The sequence below is a fragment of the Apium graveolens genome, chromosome 4, assembly GCF_009905375.1.
Source record: "Apium graveolens cultivar Ventura chromosome 4, ASM990537v1, whole genome shotgun sequence".
In the NCBI taxonomy this organism is placed as follows: domain Eukaryota; kingdom Viridiplantae; phylum Streptophyta; class Magnoliopsida; order Apiales; family Apiaceae; genus Apium; species Apium graveolens.
Window position 1 is genome coordinate 23,712,982 of NC_133650.1, and position 18,275 is coordinate 23,731,256.

At 33.3% G+C, this 18,275-nt stretch overlaps 1 protein-coding gene across 1 annotated transcript in view; it reads right to left on the reverse strand.

The window, feature by feature from the left end:
• Nucleotides 1-2,160: 2,160 nt before the first annotated feature.
• The window catches only part of LOC141718424 (protein FAR1-RELATED SEQUENCE 5-like), a 35,738-nt gene continuing 19,623 nt past the window's right edge, over nucleotides 2,161-18,275 (reverse strand). The window contains exons 5-8 of the mRNA XM_074520803.1: nucleotides 3,129-3,196; nucleotides 2,698-3,070; nucleotides 2,380-2,559; nucleotides 2,161-2,295 (exon numbers count right to left, since the gene is read on the reverse strand). Coding sequence (XP_074376904.1) covers nucleotides 2,161-2,295; nucleotides 2,380-2,559; nucleotides 2,698-3,070; nucleotides 3,129-3,196 — 756 coding nt within the window. The remainder of the gene's footprint in view (nucleotides 2,296-2,379; nucleotides 2,560-2,697; nucleotides 3,071-3,128; nucleotides 3,197-18,275) is intronic.

Sequence of the window (18,275 nt, forward strand, 5' to 3'; positions counted from 1 at the left end):
AAGGTAGAGGAATCTCCATTGCGTATATTTAGTACTATTGACTGTGTGGTAATCAATATATCCACTAATATTCATAAGATTATCCACTTATTTATCAATGTCCACTTCTAGTTTCAAAACATACATATTTAACAGCATCCAAGCTTGGATACTGACAAAAGCGTTACTGCAACATATTCGATATTTGATGAGAATATGAATAGGATGCTTGAAAAATTCAAGAGGACAAGGCTTGATAGTGTGGACATGGTAAAATTTAAATTTACAATATGAGCATTTCTTTTTGATTTTCTACAATATTATTGTCATATTTACGTATCTGATAATAATTTATTTTAGATGTTTTTCCTAATTATTGCCTATGGGAATTTCTATTTGATTTGCTACAACATCAAGAATCCAGCACGGGAAATAATTGACAATATTAGAAGGAATGATGATCAAAAGATATGTTATGGACAAAAACCAAGAACTCTGGTATAAAAATATCAACACTTTAAAGTAAAATAAAAATTTCTTCAGTAAATTCATGTAACTTAATTTTTTTAATATTTTTCAGCATTTACACTTTGTCAAGTACATAAAGCAAAGGGGTATGTCATGGTGGTAACTAGGATAAAAAGCTTGAAGCCAAATTATTTGAAAATGTCTTGGAAGACAATTAATAATTCAATTGATTGTGGCATATTCTTAATCAGGCACATAGAGACTTATAAAGGAGACTTAAAGAACTGGAAAACAGGGTTGAAAGAAGAACATATAGAAATAAAACTTCAAAATATTCACTAAAAAATACACCAATAATCACAAAAAAATAACAACTAATCACTGAAATATTATAATTGCAACATGGGCAGAAAAATTAGTTCAATAGGCTTCAAATCAAATATAACATCATTATACTATCATTACAGCTCAATTCTGTAAGGCAGGAAATCTTGAAGGAAGGAAAGGAACTTTATGTTAGGGTTGCCTCAAATAAGATAATGAACTTGGTGATTGAATCCTCTCAACAGTCTCAGGAACAAATAATAGCCAATAATCAAGGAGATAGAGAAGAGTAGTCTGCAAAAACGAAAAATGTGACTTTTGCGAAAAACTTGACAAGTACATTTGATGAAACTGCAAAGAACAAATTTGTACATGACTAGTTCCATTATGTTCTATCTTTTGAAAATGTAGATTTAAATTGTTGGAATCTCTGTGAGATACTAACGTTTAAGTAGAAGCGCTATTGATGTTTTAGTACTTTCAGTTTCAGAAACTGGGGAATGACGATATGATTGGAATTTCAAATACTAAGAATGTTTCGCCAAATACATTGTTACAATATAAAATTTATATGTAATGTTTGTTTTAGTTGCTGGAAATTGTTTTGATGAAATATTAATATAATGTCATGGTATAATATTTATCTTTATAAGACATAAAATTTGTTTAGCATCCTGCATTCCTCTAAATATAATGCTAAAAATAATGCAGAAGCATATCATATCATAATCAAATACCAAAACACATTTTATAACAATAAAACAATATAAGCTCGTCCCGTAAAAGTTAAACAATCTATATAAGTAAAAATTTAAATTGTCTAAATAGTACTCACAAATATCTTGCAAGAACACACAATATGATTTCTAACATAAACCTGCACAAAATATAGTGAACACACTATAATCACTAATTATACAACTAACAATCACTAAACAAAACAAATCCGATCACTAAATTATTAAAATCAATCACTTATAATAGGTGAAAAGTAACAGACTAGTAAAATAGATTAATCTTAAAAAGTTTGCCTTTTTGCATTCCTTTAATGCTAAAAATTATACAAAAGCATAATGAAGTCGCAAACATATATAAGTACTTTTATAATAATTAAAAAAATATAAACTCGTCCTGTAAAAAGTTCAACAATATATATAGCAAAAATTTAAGTTGCCTAAACAGTAGTCACGATCAATTTTATTCAACACTGGCTTTCTTCCTTTTTATACATTTTCTTGCATCATGAGTTGTTGCGCCACATAGTGCACACTTCTGAATCCTTTTCTTCTATTTGTTAATTGCTTTTTCCCTATCACTCATCATCCTCTTAAAGTAGTTTCCTTTGTTCTTACAAATATTAGGTGGAAGAATGTTAACTTCTTCTTCATGTTATTTCCCGACCATTGCAGCAATATGATCCTTTTTCGTAAAACTGACAATATATCCTTCATAATCATCAAACTCTGTATTTAACTTCTTTATAGTGTTGTGTACATGCTCAAGCCTATCCATTTCTATCCCAACCTAGTCAACTGTTTGGCGAAAATCAAACCAAATTGTGGTCAGTTTTAAAGATACTTGTTCCATCTTAAAATAATCACTAGTTACCACATCTAAATTTGATGAAGTTCCACTATCAGCAGTTTGCATCCATCGATTAAGAACAAAGCTTCTTGGAAATTTGGTAACCCCAATTTGCTTTAAACCGCAAAATGCATGTCTGCAAACAATACCACACATCATAAATTTCTTGCAAGAACACACGGTATGGTTCATACTAACAGAAATCTGCATAAAATATAGTCATATTATAATCACTAATTATACAACTAAAAATCACTAAAACAAACACATCTAATCATTAAAAAATAAAAAATTAATCACTAATAAAAGATGAAAAGTAACAGAATAGTAAAAGAGATTAACCTTAAAAAGTTTGTCTTTTACCCTCACATCCCTGATTTCAAAATGAGTAACACCATCAACTTCTTCACTCATACGCTTAATTTGCATTTCCAAACAAGAGATAATGGTTTCTTCCGGAATTTTATAAAAGATAGTACGTGTGTATAAAGTGGTTGCATCATCTTCTATAAACCACTTTGACAATGTTATAGGAAGACTTGACTTTAACTCATGATCCAGTCTAACCATCTCATTCCTTTGCTTGTCCATTGTAGTCTCAAAACGCAACCAAAACTCACATAATGTATCTCCTTGTTTGTGAAACTGCCCAAAAAAGGAGTTTTCACTCTCGGATCTTGAAGTAGTTCTCAGCAACCCAAACATTGGCTCATTCCTAAAAAATACAGGAATCCATGAAGCCTTTATAGCATACATATCTTGCAAACACTTACTCCCTCCGTCCTAACCAATTCTTTACATTTTCCTTTTTGGGTCGTCCCTTCCATTTCTTTACATTTCCCTAAACAAAAAACTTTATCAATTATAAAAAATTGAGATAATAATATTTTACTACTTACAAACTACACCCACCTAATTATTGTACTAGCAGTGCATGTACTTTGTTATTTTAATATGGCCATCTGTACGACTATACATTCGTTTAATCAATGCCTCGGACTTTGTGCAAAAGCCATTTGATAATAAATCAAATGGACATAGGGAGTATTATATTCTAAATGAAATTCCTTTATAACCGCCTCCCATCCGCTCTCAAACTCTTCAGTTTCTATAATAGATGACCAGATGTAAGTTTTTATTCTCTATAAAGTCTGTCTCTTTGCATAATTAATTTCCAATGTAACGAGTGGGAATTTTTGCAAATTAATTATGCGAGTAAAGTGTTATTATGTGAATTATATATTATTATATGATAATGGAAATATTTAAATAAATATTATATTCCAGTTTGACGTGTCAGCTGGTATAAAGAGAATGATTATGGAGCGTAGTTGAAAACGCTCAGCGTCGAGCCGTTAGTCAGGACGCGGCCCGTTATGCGAAGAATGAATATTAGTAAAAAGGAAAATTTTATGATTTAGTATATTTCATTACAATATGTTATATGTGAATCTATGTTAAGGTGCATGATTATGTGATTATATGCTTGTATGATATTATTTGGAATTTTAGAAAACAAGAAGTACATTAATTGTTATTTATATAGGTTATAAATGCATTTTTATTCTTTAAGAAAAATAGTTTTTAAAATTATTTTTATTTATAAATTTTAAATTTGATTTTATTAAATTCCTAAAATTCTAAGCCATTTTATAATGTCACTCTTCTAATTTATAGATTTATGGTTTTATTTATAAAATGTATTCTTTATAATTAATTAGATTAATAATTATGTGATTATCAAGTTATCATTGCATGCATTTCTTCTCCTAATACTCATTGGGGGCATTCATGTCATTTTCCAACCCACTAACTCTTTTCTACCTAACCAAATTACCACTCTAGCCTTGCATGTATTTTACGCTAGTAGTAGGAGAAGGATAGATTGGTAAATTCCAAAATCCACTAACTTTGCACATGGGATAATCAATTTAATAGCTTGTCATTTCACTCACCACTTCACTCATCTCATTTCTTTTCCTTCTCTCCCCTCTCTCATTCCTCTCTCTCCCGGCTCTCTCCCTCTTTTCTTTTCTCTCACCCGAATTCTCTCTCTCTCTATCTCTCTTCCCCTCTCTCTCCCCCTCTCTCTCTCCCCCCTCCCTCTCTCTCCCCCTCCCTCCCTCTCTCTCTCTCTCTCTCTCTCTCTCTCTCTCTCTCTCTCTCTCTCTCTCTCTCTCTCTCTTTCTCTATCCTACATGCAACACTAAAATCGACTTAGAATTCAAAGATCTTGCCATTAATCTTTATCATTTTCAATTCTTTATCCATATACTCTTTGCATGTAAGCGTTTAAGGAAGTTTTTGCATCAACATCTCTTGGTTATATCTAAGAAAATATAATTTCTTAGTGTATGACCTTAAGAGAGAGTATTGTACATAAGTTATGTGATTTTCTTGCTTTGTTTTGGAGATAGGTTCGACTTTTTCTATTAAAAAGGTGGGTTTTGTTTTTGATTCAAAGTTTACAAAGGGTTTTGGTTCAAAAATTTGGTTTTTGGTTCGAATGAATGAGTTTTGCAAAAGGGTTTTAATGTTCGATTGGTTTTGATGATATATATATATATATAAACCTTTGTTTTTGAGTTGTTTTCCTTGCATGCATGTAAAATCATAAGTGTAATCAAGTTATATTTTGTTTGGTTTGGAAAGAAGATGGGTTAAATGATTAGATCATGGGTTTAATTAAGTTGGATTTGTGATTTAGAGTATTGCATATTGAGTTGATTGATTGCATGTCGATTCTACAAGTTATTTTGTTGTTAATTGTATTATTGTTTAATTTGGAAATATAATTTAGTTTATATTGGATATGTGAGTAGATAAGTATGAATAAGTTAAGTTTGATTATTAAAAGCATGGATTTCATTCGGTTTTCAAAGGAATAAATGATTGGATTTATGCATGTTAAGATTTTGTTCAAAAATAATGTTTTGGTTCAGTTTTTTATTTAAAAGTAGTGATTTCAAGAAGTGTTCTTGTTTGAAATGGATTAAAATAGGTTTAAATTGTAAATGGAACCTTGCATGTCGATATTTGATAAATTATTTGTGTTTTATTGAAAAAGCCGAATGGTATATGGTATTAAAAAGGGTTGATTCCAGTTGTTTGGTCAATTTAATTTTAGAGTCTAATTATATGGTTTGCGTAAGATTGATTTGGTGTTTAAAAGATGTCTGGTTAGTTGCATGTCAAGTTAAGTGGTTGCATGTTGATTTCTTGTCTTGGTACCATTTGTTTTGGTTCAAATTTTATAGTTAAAAATGAAGGAATAGTTGTTTGGTTGTCGAGTTATTTAGATCGTGATTGTTTTGTTAAGATATAGATTTAAGTATACAAGTATATACTCGCTATGTGTTATATGAGTACTCTATGATTATGCTTTAATATACGAGTTAAGTATATAAGTATATACTACTAAGTGCTTTATGAATATTCTATGATTATACTCGTGTATATAAGTTAAGCTTCAATACGAGTTGGGATACTCGTTAGACGTTCAGGGAATGTCGAGTGCGAACAAGTATCTAATTAGGGATTATGTTTTGGATTGTAGATTCAGATAGCAGAGGCATTCAGGATTGTAGATTCAAATAGTGGAGGCATTTAGGCTAGAAAAAGGAAAGGAAACTTAGGTGGCAGCAGTTCAGTTTCAATTTCAGTAAAGCAGGAAAGCGATTTAAGGCAAGTAACTCTGCCTTGTCTTATGAATTAATATTTCTAATGCCATGATAAAGTAGTGATTCTTTTTTTATACTTGTGATACACCTGTTATTGATTTTTGAGAAACCCTAATATTGATTCTTGTGATAACTTGTTCTTGAATCCTGCTCGGCCGTTTACAACCACTTGATTGATTCATACCTGATTACTGTGCCTATTTCCTTTATCGCCCTATGATCTCGTAAACCCTAAGAGAACCTTTATGAATTTCCTTGCGAAATGTCTTGAGTAACCTGAATTCTTCATTAACTTGAATACCCTGCAATAGTCCCTTAATATATCATGTGAACCCTAAACCCCTCATAAATTTGAATTAGTTCTTTTGGAAACCCTGATCTTAATAACATTCCCTCATTTTAGACAACTTGTCACTTGAACCTTGACAATATATATACTCTTTATCTTGTCCTTGATCAAGAACCCTTTGAATTGAAATGAATTGATAAAAGGAATTGAATGGAATTTTTCAATAAGACTGAGGCACTAGTCACTATTATAATTTTAAAAACCTCAGTAGCGGGGAGCCTGATGGTTTTATATGGCCAATGTGTGCCGAGGATCCTCAATAGTTGTGAATCACTTGTTATGTGGTTCGGAGCTTTGATGTAGGCTGATTACCCCTCATTGCTCATAGCGTCGTGCAGATTTCCAATTCCATTCACTTATTTAAGACTTGAGCTTTTATTTGAGATTTCATATTGTTGATTTACCTTCTGATATTGTTATTAATCATATAATTGATTCCCAGAGTTGAATAGATTCTTGTTATAACGACTCGTGTATTTTCGAATTACTTAATATATAATTATGGAGCTATTAAATAAATAAAATATGTGTATAGCTTCTATCAGCTATGTGTTATTTTATTATTATCTATATATGATTTATGGTGTACCGGATTGTTCGCGTAATTAATTAGTGAGTTGTACTGAATTGTTATCACTTTTAAAAGTGGATTTAATTAAATTTTATTTGCATAAATATTTGGAATGTCTCTAAAATTGTTTTTAGGGTTTTATAATTACAATAATTATTTTTAGGATTCTATAAAATTTAGAAATCAATATTTCATTGATTATTTAGCCCTGTATGATTTTCTGATTGCATTTATTCGTAAAATCTGTATTTAATTTCAAAAATTATGAAACTCATATTTATTTAAGTTTGGAATATACTGAGAATTTTAAAGATAATTTGGAAATTTTTGGGATTAATTTTACCCGCGTGTTGATTTATTTAATTGTTAAAAGCGGGTATAAATTGCGTTTCAGAAATCATTTTACAATTTCGAAACTTATGGTTTTGTAAACTCCGGGATATTTATGACATTTTGAAATTATTTCCGTAATCATCTGAAATTATTTTTCGTGCACCTCAATTCGTTAATTTCAATTTTTTGGGCAAATCGAGCCGAAAAACTTACGTAATTATCTTACATACTACGTGTCTACTTTATATTTCAGCAGAAGACACGTGTTTACTGCTTATGCGGAGTTGCAATCACTGTTAGAAAAAAATATAAGAAACAACCCCCCCCCCGTTTTGCTACACACGCCTCGTCTCTCTCTCCCTGTTTACTCTCTTCTCCCTCGTTTCTCAGTTTCTTTTTCTTTCTTCCTTCCGTTTCTTCCTTTCATCTCCGGTGCTACCTCCGGTAGCTCTAATTCCGGTAATACTCCCGGCTTGCTTTAGTTCTGTTGTGATTAATTGCTTGCATATATATATATATATACATGTATGTATATATTTCTGTGTGCTCCCATGTTTTGTGATGTATGTGTGTATTCGTGCTGTGTGTGTGATGGTGTCTTGTGCGTGTGTGGCGGCCGTCAGGCCGTGTGTGCGGGGGAAGTGGTGGCTGTGTTTTTGGGTGTGGGCTTTACAGTTGAGTCGTGTTATTGGGCTTGACTGTTGGGCCGAATTCTACAGTGGGCTGATTGTTATAATTTTAATTCCTATTTTCCTTTTTCTGCAGGAAAATAAATGAATAATATTCGCGAAATCAAAACTTTCATTGCGGGAAATTATATTAATCGGTGTAATTTATTTGGGAACCCGTATTATATCGGGTGCCAATAAAGTGTACAGCCGTTGACGATGAACTTCGGTGAGTCAACGGTTGACGGTGATGAATTTATTCTGAGTCCTAATTTTATAAAATAAATAAAATGAGTCATGTAATTAGTTTCGTATGTGAATGGTTGTGGAATTATGAAAAAATTGATATTGATTTGTTGTTATTGACGTCGATTTTGTTCGACGGGTAATCCGATAAACAAAGGAGACGCTGTCCAAATTTCGGAAGCGTACACTGTAAAATATCGGGAATATTAGTCGAGTGTACATAGTTATATATTTATAAATAAATGTTGTGCGAGCCTACCTGCATATTGTGGTATATGGTTAATAACCCTATTTTACGAAATGTACCTGTGTGTCGTAAGAATATATTTTATAAATTATAGCCGACAACCCAGTTTTCTAAAGCGACAAGTATATGTGTTTTTCGAAAATGGTAACCGAGTCGAGTTTTGAGTACGTATACCCTGATTTCTGTATGCGTTATAATAATATATATAATTACGAGTCGGGAATTATTATCGTCTAGGTAAACTCTCTAGCGAGGATATGTCAAGCATAATTGGGTGTCTAACATATAGTATTTCGACCCTATAGGTTCTTGTCGGGAAACCGAAAGTGGACGTTGGACTAAAGATAACCTAGTGGTCAGTCGACGAGCTCAGTAGAGATTCAACAGAAAAACCTGAGTGTCGAAGTCGAATCCAATGTGATCTAGTGATTGGACGTTAAAGCCTGAGCGACAGAGTGGGCTCAGAGTTGATCAGTAATAGTTGTGAAGCCCTGTAAGGCAAGTATTTCTAAAGCTTTTTTGAAATATAATGAAAATGTTTCTAAATTCTCTCGTGACATATTATTAAGTATTCAAAATAGCTCTGTTTTATACTGTAAGTACTTTGAATCCTTCAGCCTTGAACCTGAGCCACATCATTTGATCTTTGAGCCGTAAGCCTTATTCTTTGTGAACCATTTCTTGTTGGTTTACCAGATACTAAACCACACAAATATGATACTACTCCACAAATATATACCCATCATATACCAAACACTGGAACAGAATTGTTTGAACATACATAAAATTTTATACTCAACCATACCTTATGACATCAAAGAACTAAACCTTATAAAATCATTGTTCCTCTAATACCCGATTCTCCTACAGGCTGAAGGCCATTTCTTTTATATACTTTGACATATCCTCGTGGTACCCATGAATTTTCACTATGCTCTTATACAAATGTTTTATTGCTGTTAATTATGATCTTGTTTTATTAAGTTATATTGTTTATCATATTGAACTGCTTTAGAATTGGATAGTTTTCTTTATGTTGACCAGATTCGTGGTCAGACCAGATTCGTGGTCGAATTAGGCCAATATGTGCCTTGGATCCAGTTCGTAGAGCAGAGTTGTGTGCCTTGCTCGGGGTTAGTGCGTGACTAATCAGCAACCTAACCTTGGTTTTAAAATTTAAAATGAATATCCAATTCTAATGTTTAGTTAACAAGAAACTTGATTTCTCTGAATCATCTCGTTTGATCATTGTTTAACCTCAGTTATTGTTATTGTGACTTGCTGAGCTAGTTAGCTCACTCTTGCGTATATTTTTATATATTCTACAGTTAAAAAGGCTACGGTTGATAGCGAGGTTTCCCAGTTTAATGTATGAGCTAGGATTACAGATTGAGTTGGATCGGGCTAGCATGAGCTTATTATGGTAGTGGGATAGTAAGATTGTAAGAATAATTTCATTATCAGTTGTAAGTTAAATTAGTTGGGATTTGGTACGTTGTAATAAAAGTTAAGGTTGTGGCTTATTATCATACTTTAACCTGTTGCGATCCGTGGTTATGTAAAGTAGGGTCATTGCCAATAATAGTTCATATACAGGTTTATATATTGTGTATGTGTTGTGGACCCCAAACTTCTGACCCAGGTTTGGAGGGCGCCACAGGTTGGTATCAGAGCTACATGTTATAAGTCACTGAAACAAGCCTAGATTGTCGGGATTGGGTAGAGGGCTAGGATTAGGAATAGGAAATAGAAAGAAAAGACGTCGTAAGGTTGAGTGCGATGGTATAGTAGGTCTCCGGCACGGTTCGTGTTGTGATTCAGGATTGTTAGCTTGCGACTTGATTTCCAGATAACGGCAATGGCAGATCCTGTTTTCCCTCTATCATCTGATCATTCAGAGTCTTCCGTCCGAGGATCGTCATCTTCTCCTAGATTTGATTTGCACCTTGTTCTTCCATCAGTATTAATGGTATTACCTTCTATTATAACAGCTACACCCCTCTAAACTATTCTACGCTATTTTTACCACCTCTTGATGTGAGACTACCTATTCAAGAACCTCCATCTGCTTATTCCTGTTCTACTGTATATTCAACTATGAATGTATCTTTCGAGTTTACTCTACACCATGTTCTATACCCTCAGTTTAAAACCTGTCTTATGGAACAACAGTATTTACGAGGATGGATTCGATAGCTACAGTAAATGGTAAGTACATGAGATATTAATAAAGGTGAGAAGGAGTTTAGAAAGAAGATTCACGTGTTTCGGAGGATAGCTGCTACCAGATTAAATGAGGCCACTAGTGAATAGACCACCCATGATTAGCTTGTGGGATGGACTAGAGGAGTTTTAGAAGAGTTAGAGAGAAAAGTATAGATCTGGAATTTTCATAGAATTAGATGATGGTGTTATGATAAATGTGATATATAAAGTAGTGATGTGACGTGATATAAGCAAATTTTGTTCTAGGAAATAGACTTGTTGGCTGTGGGATAGAACCGTTCCACTTAATGACTGTAAAGATGTTAATGGGAGTACTACCAGTATGGAAGCTTTGAAATGAAGCTACGAATGAGATAATATGCAACGATAGCTGAAGTTTCCATCGATTAAGGAAGGTAATAGACCCAATGAAGGAGAGAAGATAAATGGAAGTGAATGGACCTTTGTGTGATCGTTTCTTTAACTTGGTATCTTGTTATAGTAAGGACAACCAGATGTGTGATTTTCAAATTTTTTTAAACAAATTTTGAAAAAGATTTTCCCTTACAAAATTTTTAAAAGCCTTTTTGGAATAAAATAAGTTTTAAACATTGGTTATCAAGTTACTACTTGAGTTTCTTGAAAGACCCGGATTACCTGGAAGGATGCTTGTTTCAGACTTAGTATTGCTAGTACAGAGAACGTAGTAACCCGCGATTATGAAGAAGTTGATTATTCCTAACAGTAAGGTGCAAATATTGTTTGATAAGATCAACAACAGAATCAACGCACGGAGTAACTATTCATCCAATTACTAGGACTATCAGAGTTCAAAGAATTTATTGGTTTAATAGAAGCCTGAGCATGACCGAAGAAGATTGGGAAAATTTCCAGACTTTTCTAAAAGAAGAACATTATTAACAAAAGGATCGTTATGTTGAATGATTTATGGTTATTCTAAATTAAAAAGAGGAAACTCGAGGATTCCTGGTAAGAATGCCATTATGATCGAATTATTAAAGTATTATACGTGTAGGCGCGATGTTGCAGACGCAAGACTTAATAAGTAAAAATCTACCATAATGCTTAATTTGAGAAGGCATTTCAGCGTACCTTCTAAAGTTGTTATATGACGCAATTGGGATATGATTGAACAAGCTCGAAAGATGAACACAAGTGAAATATGGATGGTGACCAATGGTATCATTATTGTCTCCAATATTACCATGTATATTCCTTTTTTATTCCTAAATATGTATGAACCTCTTTTCTTAATAAACTCTTTGCGATAATATCGAAAAGGAGGATATTGCATTCCTTTCAAATTTAATTTTCCCTCAAGTTTTGCTTTCTGATTGGGATAAACAGTGTTATGGTGAGATGCTTTGTCGGAATGACAAAGAGTCGAATGGGACGCCACCTAATCATATGATGTATGCCATATGGTACGAAAGACTGGCCATCTTAAGTACCAATGTGGTTGTCACATTCATACTCGAATTGTTACTTCCTCTTTCTATTCAACTCTAAGTTTATTAAATGGTGAATCCTTCTAGTTGTTTCATTGTACTGTCATTCTTTGCAAAAGTTTTTCAAACAAAATTCAACCTATCATGAATCAAGCGGACAAAGTTCCAGCTACCTCTTATGCATGGGAGGGAAACCAGGGCATATGGCAAGGATTGCAAATTACCAGCCCCGGTCAGGGATACACTAGGAGTCAAGAGAATCTACTTCGATAAGGAATACACCTCCAAGGACGAGAGTTTACGATTTGTCTGTGAACTATGTTATTCAGGATACAGATGTTATGATGTGAATGATTATTTTGAATACCTTACATATTAAAGTATTAAAGGATGTGAGAGCAACTTGATTGTTTATCTCTCAAGGTTTTGTGGATAAGATGAATTACCTTGTTGAATTGATAAGGTTATGACTAAAGGACTAGCAAGTCAAGAAGGTGTAATTGTTAAATAAGTGAGTACCAATGGTGGAATTGAGATTTCTGGAAATAAGTTTTGAAGAATTGATATCATTTAAGATAAGAGGATTTGACATTATTCTAAGGAATGGATTAACTATTTAAGCGTGATGCCCAGATAGACCATCGTAATGAAAAGATGGTTCTGAAGATGTCAAATGAGAATATGATGAGGTTTAGAGGACAAAGGAAGGTAAAGAATTTGTTAGCGATGATTTAAGTTAAAGGGTTACGGTGACCAAAATGTAAGCACCCTGGTGATTACGAATAGAAGTTAGGAGCAAACAGAATTTGAAGATTTTATAGTAACTAATGAGTTTCGGGGTATGTTTCCAGATGAATTACCAAAATTTCTGCTAGATAGAAAAATTAAATTCGCGATTGGCTTAGCATCTGAAATGAAGCCAGTGTCTAAGGCCCCGCATAGAATAACGCTAGTTAAAATGAAGGAGTTAGTAAAGAAAATGCAAGAAATGTTAGAAGAAGGAGCAATTAGACCTAGTGTACCCCATCAGGTGCACCGGTACTAATTGTTAATAAGAAGATGGAAATATGAGATTATGTATCGACTAGAGAAAGCTCAACAAGTTTACTATCAAGAGTAAGTATCTGTTACCTCGAACTAATGATTTGTTTGATCAAACTGAAGAAGCAATATTTTCTAAAATTGATTTAAGATTTGGGCGTTACCAATTGGAGATTGAATATATGGACGTGTCGAGGGTAATTTTCAAAACTAAGTACTGCTGCTATAAAATTCTAGTGATGTCATTTGGATTAACCAATATACCGATAATATTTAAACTTAATAGACGAAATCTTTAAGGAATATCTGGATAGGCTGTATTTGTGTTACTTGAAGTTAACAGAGGACCATGCAGAGCATTTAATGACAACTGAGGAGTCGGAGAAGAAAGAAGGTTACAAGGTGAGAGCTTGGATGGCAGGAAGTATAATTCTTAGTATAAATATCAGTAAGGAGAAGACCAAAGGGGATCTAACAGGGATTAAAGTTACTACGAATAAAGAAAGACCAAAAACACCAACAAAAGTAAAAAGTTTTATTATTGGCCGATTATTATCGAAAATTTGTTCAAGATTTCTTGAAAGTTGTAACACCTTTGATGAAGCTTACCAGGAATAGCGAGAAGTTTAGATGAAATAGGAAAGTGTGAAGAAAGTTTCGTGGAATTTAAAAGAGAGAATGGTCACAACACCTGCTTTATCACTTTAAAAGTATCAAGGAGGTTTTGTAGTTTATAGTGATACTTCCTATAAGGGAATAGGATGTGTGTTGATGCAGCACAATAAAAGTTATTGTATATGCATCCTGATAACCGAAACCTTATGAGCAGAAGTATCCTACTCATAATTTGGGAATAGCAATAATAATATTCGCTTTGAAAGATTGGGAAACATGATATGTATAGAGAAAGGTGTAAGATTTATACAGACAATAAGAGTCTGAAGTATGTATTCACAAGGAAAAGCAAATGTAGTGGCAAGCGATAAGCAAAAAGGAGAAAATAAACATAAAGACTGCACTGAAAAGAATTACCTATAGAATTTCAGAAGTTGAAGTTGGAAGTCAGATATATAATCTAAAGGAAACAAGGATGGGTAGTATAACCTTTCAGTCAGAGTTGTTAAGAAAAGATAAAGAGATGTCAAGAAAAGATAGTGGATCACGATGTTAAACAGTTAGCAAGAGGAAATTTATGCACTCGGAAGAACGATCATGATATCCTCAGGTTTTCTTCCAGCACTTGGATGCTACAAGTAAAAAGAATTAAGAAATGAGATCTTACAGGAAATTCACAACATAAAGTATTTAATTTATTGAAGAAATACCAAGATATGCGGAAATTTAAAGAAAAATAGTGATAACCAGGTATAAGAAGGAAATTTCAAAATGGATTAGGAAGTGTTGGACATGTCAAAGAATTAAGGCGAAGTATCGGAGGCCTAGTGGTCAAGGCAGACGAAGGAGTGGTTTTACAAGAAACGAATCGTAAAGTGTACCAGTGATGTTGATGAAGAAAAGGAATGAAATTATGAGATTATGTACTGATTATCGGGAGTTTGAAAAAACAACAAATAAGAATAAGTGACCCCTATAAAGAATTAATTACTTACGAGACCTAATTTAAGAAGTGTGTTATGTTTCGGGAATTAACTTAAGATCCGACCTGAGAACATATCAAAGATTATGAATAAAATGAGTTATGAACATTGCAAGCTCTGGAGATATTATGTGAAATAATAAGTGTATCAGTTGTCTATAAGGAATTAAGGAACATGGTGTATAAGGAGTACTCAGATACGTGAGCTATATTTATTGATAATATCCTCAGCTATTTAAAGAATAAGAAAGTCTGTGTGAGATGCCCAAGAATTTTCCTCCAAAGATTAGAATGAAAACAACTATCCGTTGAGTTTTCAAGTATGAAATTTTGACCGAGGTTAATAAAAGATCCTAATTAATTCCTTAACAACTACCTAAATAAAGCCATATAATAACAGATGCCTTGTGCAGAAAGAAAGGATTTGATGTAAACGAATTAAAAAGAGTGGAATATAAAGTTCAAAAACCTAGAGGTGATAATGAGTGAATATATGAGATTACTTTTCAGCCTTAACTGATAGAAATGAATAGGAGATATTTAAATGTTTGGAAACTAAGTTGAAATTGAACACCACCTATTATCCTTAAACGAAGGGTCAAAGTGAGGAAGCGATTCAGGAAAAAATAAGATATGTTGAGAGGTTGAGTTTTAAGGAAAACCGGGATGATCATTTACCAGCAATAACAGCTTTAGAATGCCACTTTACCAAGCCTAATGTGGACGCAAGTGTGAGTCCCCACTTTATTGGAATAAAATGGGAGAAAGGAAGTTGTCAAATTCTAAATTGACTCAACACACTAAGGGCATAGTGATATTGATTGAAGCAGCTCGGAGTAGACAAAGAAAGAAGGCGAAACTGTATTGAGAGAGAGTATGAGTATAGAAATAGGACCAGTAGTGTTAGTACAAGTTTCAACTTGAAAGAGACTGGATAAGTCTGAGTAGAAGGGACAGGTTAAGTCCTAAAATTAATGAACCATTCGAGGTATTGATAAATATAGATAAAGTTGTTCATGAGTTGATGTGACCGTCACAACAGTGTATACATATAATGTGTTTTGGCTGTCAATGTTAAAGCGATAAGTATCTGATTTGAATTAGGCGATTAGTTAGGAGCCAATGGGCTCTTGTCCAAGTTCGTTCTGCATATAGTGATCGATCCAAATTCTTGATTGTTAAAGGTGAGTTCTTGGAAATGAGAGTATATCCATAGTAAGTACGTTTGAAATCCTCGAGTAGAAGAGTCTACTTGGGAACTAGAGTCAGATATGCTTGACAAATAGCCTCACTTGTTTAGTTAAACCAGATTCTGAGGGCAGAATCTTTTTAAGGGGGGAAGGATATAATGACTCGTGTATTTTTGAATTATTTAATAATATGTAATTATGGAGCTATTAAATAAATAAAATATGTGTATAGCTTCTATCAGCTATGTGTTTTTTTATTATTATCTATGTATGATTTATGGTGTACCGGGTTGTTCGCGTAATTAATTAGTGAGTGTACTGAATTTTTTTCACTTTTAAAATTTATTTATATAAATATTTGGAATGTCTCTAAAATTGTTTTTATGGTTTTATAATTACAATAATTATTTTTATGATTTTATAAAATTTAGAAATCAATATTTCATTGATTATTTAGCCCTGTACGATTTTCCGATTGCATTTATTCGTAAAATCCGTATTTAATTCCAGAATTTTTCAAAAATTATGAAACTCATATTTATCTAAGTTTGGAATATCCTGGGAATTTTAAAGTTAATTTGGAAATTTTTGGGATTAATTTTACCCGCGCGTTGATTTATTTAATTGTTAAAAGCGGGTATAAATTGCATTTCAGAAATCATTTTATAATTTCGAAACATATGTTTTTGTAAACTCCGGGATATTTATTACATTTTGAAATTATTTCCGTAATGTTCTGAAATTATTTTTCGTGCACCTCAATTCGTTAATTTCAAATTTTGGAGAAAATCGAGCCGCAAAACTTACGTAATTATCTTAAATACTGTGTGTCTACATTATATTTCAGAAGATGACACGTGTTTACTGCTTATGCGGAGTTGCAATCACTGTTAGAAAAAAATATAAGAAACAACCCCCCTGTTTTGCTACACACGCCTCGTCTCTCTCTCCCTGTTTACCCTCTTCTCCCTCTTCTCCCTCGTTTCTCAGTTTCTTTTTCTTTCTTCCTTTCGTTTCTTCCTTTCATCTCCGGCGTTACCTCCGGTAGCTCTAATTCCGGTAATACTCCCGGCTTGCTTCAGTTCTGTTGTGATCAGTTGCTTGCACACATATATATACATCTATGTATATATTTTTGTGCTCCTGTGTTTTGTGATGTGTGTGTGTATTCGTGTTGTGTGTGATGGTGTCGTGTGCGTGTGTGGCGGCCGTGAGGCCGTGTGTGGGGTGGAAGTGGTGGTTGTGTTTTTGTGTGTGGGCTTTACAGTTGGGCTGTGTTATTGGGCTCGACTGTTGGGCCGGTTCTGCAATGGGCTGATTGTTATAATTTTAATTTCTATTTTCCTTTTTCTACAGGATAATAAATGAATAATATTCGTACAATCAAAACTTTTGTTGCGGGAAATTATATTAATCGGTGTAATTTATTTGGGAACCTGTATTATATCGGGTGCCAATAAATTGTACCCCCGTTGACGATGAACTTCGGTGAGTCAACGGTGGATGGTGATGAATCCTAATTTTATAAAATAAATAAAATGAGTCATGTAATTAGTTTCGTATGTGAATGGTTGTATAATTGTGAAAAATTGGATTGTGATTTGTGATTTGTTGTTATTGACGTCGATTTTGTTCGACAGGTAATCCGATAAACAAAGGAGACGCTGCCCAAATTCCGGAAGCGTGCACTGTAAAATATCGGGAATATCAGTCGAGTGTACATAGTTATATACTTATAAATAAATGTTGTGCGAGCCTACCTGCATATTGTGGTATATGGTTAATAACCCTATTTTATAAAATGTACCTGCGTGTCCTAAGAATATATTTTATAAATTATAGCCGACAACCCTGTTTTCTAAAGCAACAAGTATATATGTTTTCCGAAAATGGTAACCTAGTCGAGTTTTGAGTACGTGAACCCTGATTTCTGTATGCAATATAAAAATATATATAATAACGAGTCGGGAATCATTATCGTCTAGGTAAACTCTCTAGCGAGGATATGTCAAGCATAACTGGGTGTCTAACATATAGTATTTCGACCTGTAGGTTCTAGTCGGGAAACCGAAAGTGGATGTTGGACCAAAGATAACCTAGTGGTCAGTCGACGAGCTCAGTAGAGTTTCAACAGAAAAACTTGAGTGTCGAAGTCGAATCCAATGTGATCTAGTGATTGGACGTTAAAGCCTGAGCGGCAGAGTCGGCTCGGAGTTGAACAGTAATAGATGTAAAGCCCTGTAAGGCAAGTATTTCTAAAACTTTTTCGAAATATAATGCAAATGTTTCTAAATTCTCTCGTGACATATTGTTAAGTATTCAAT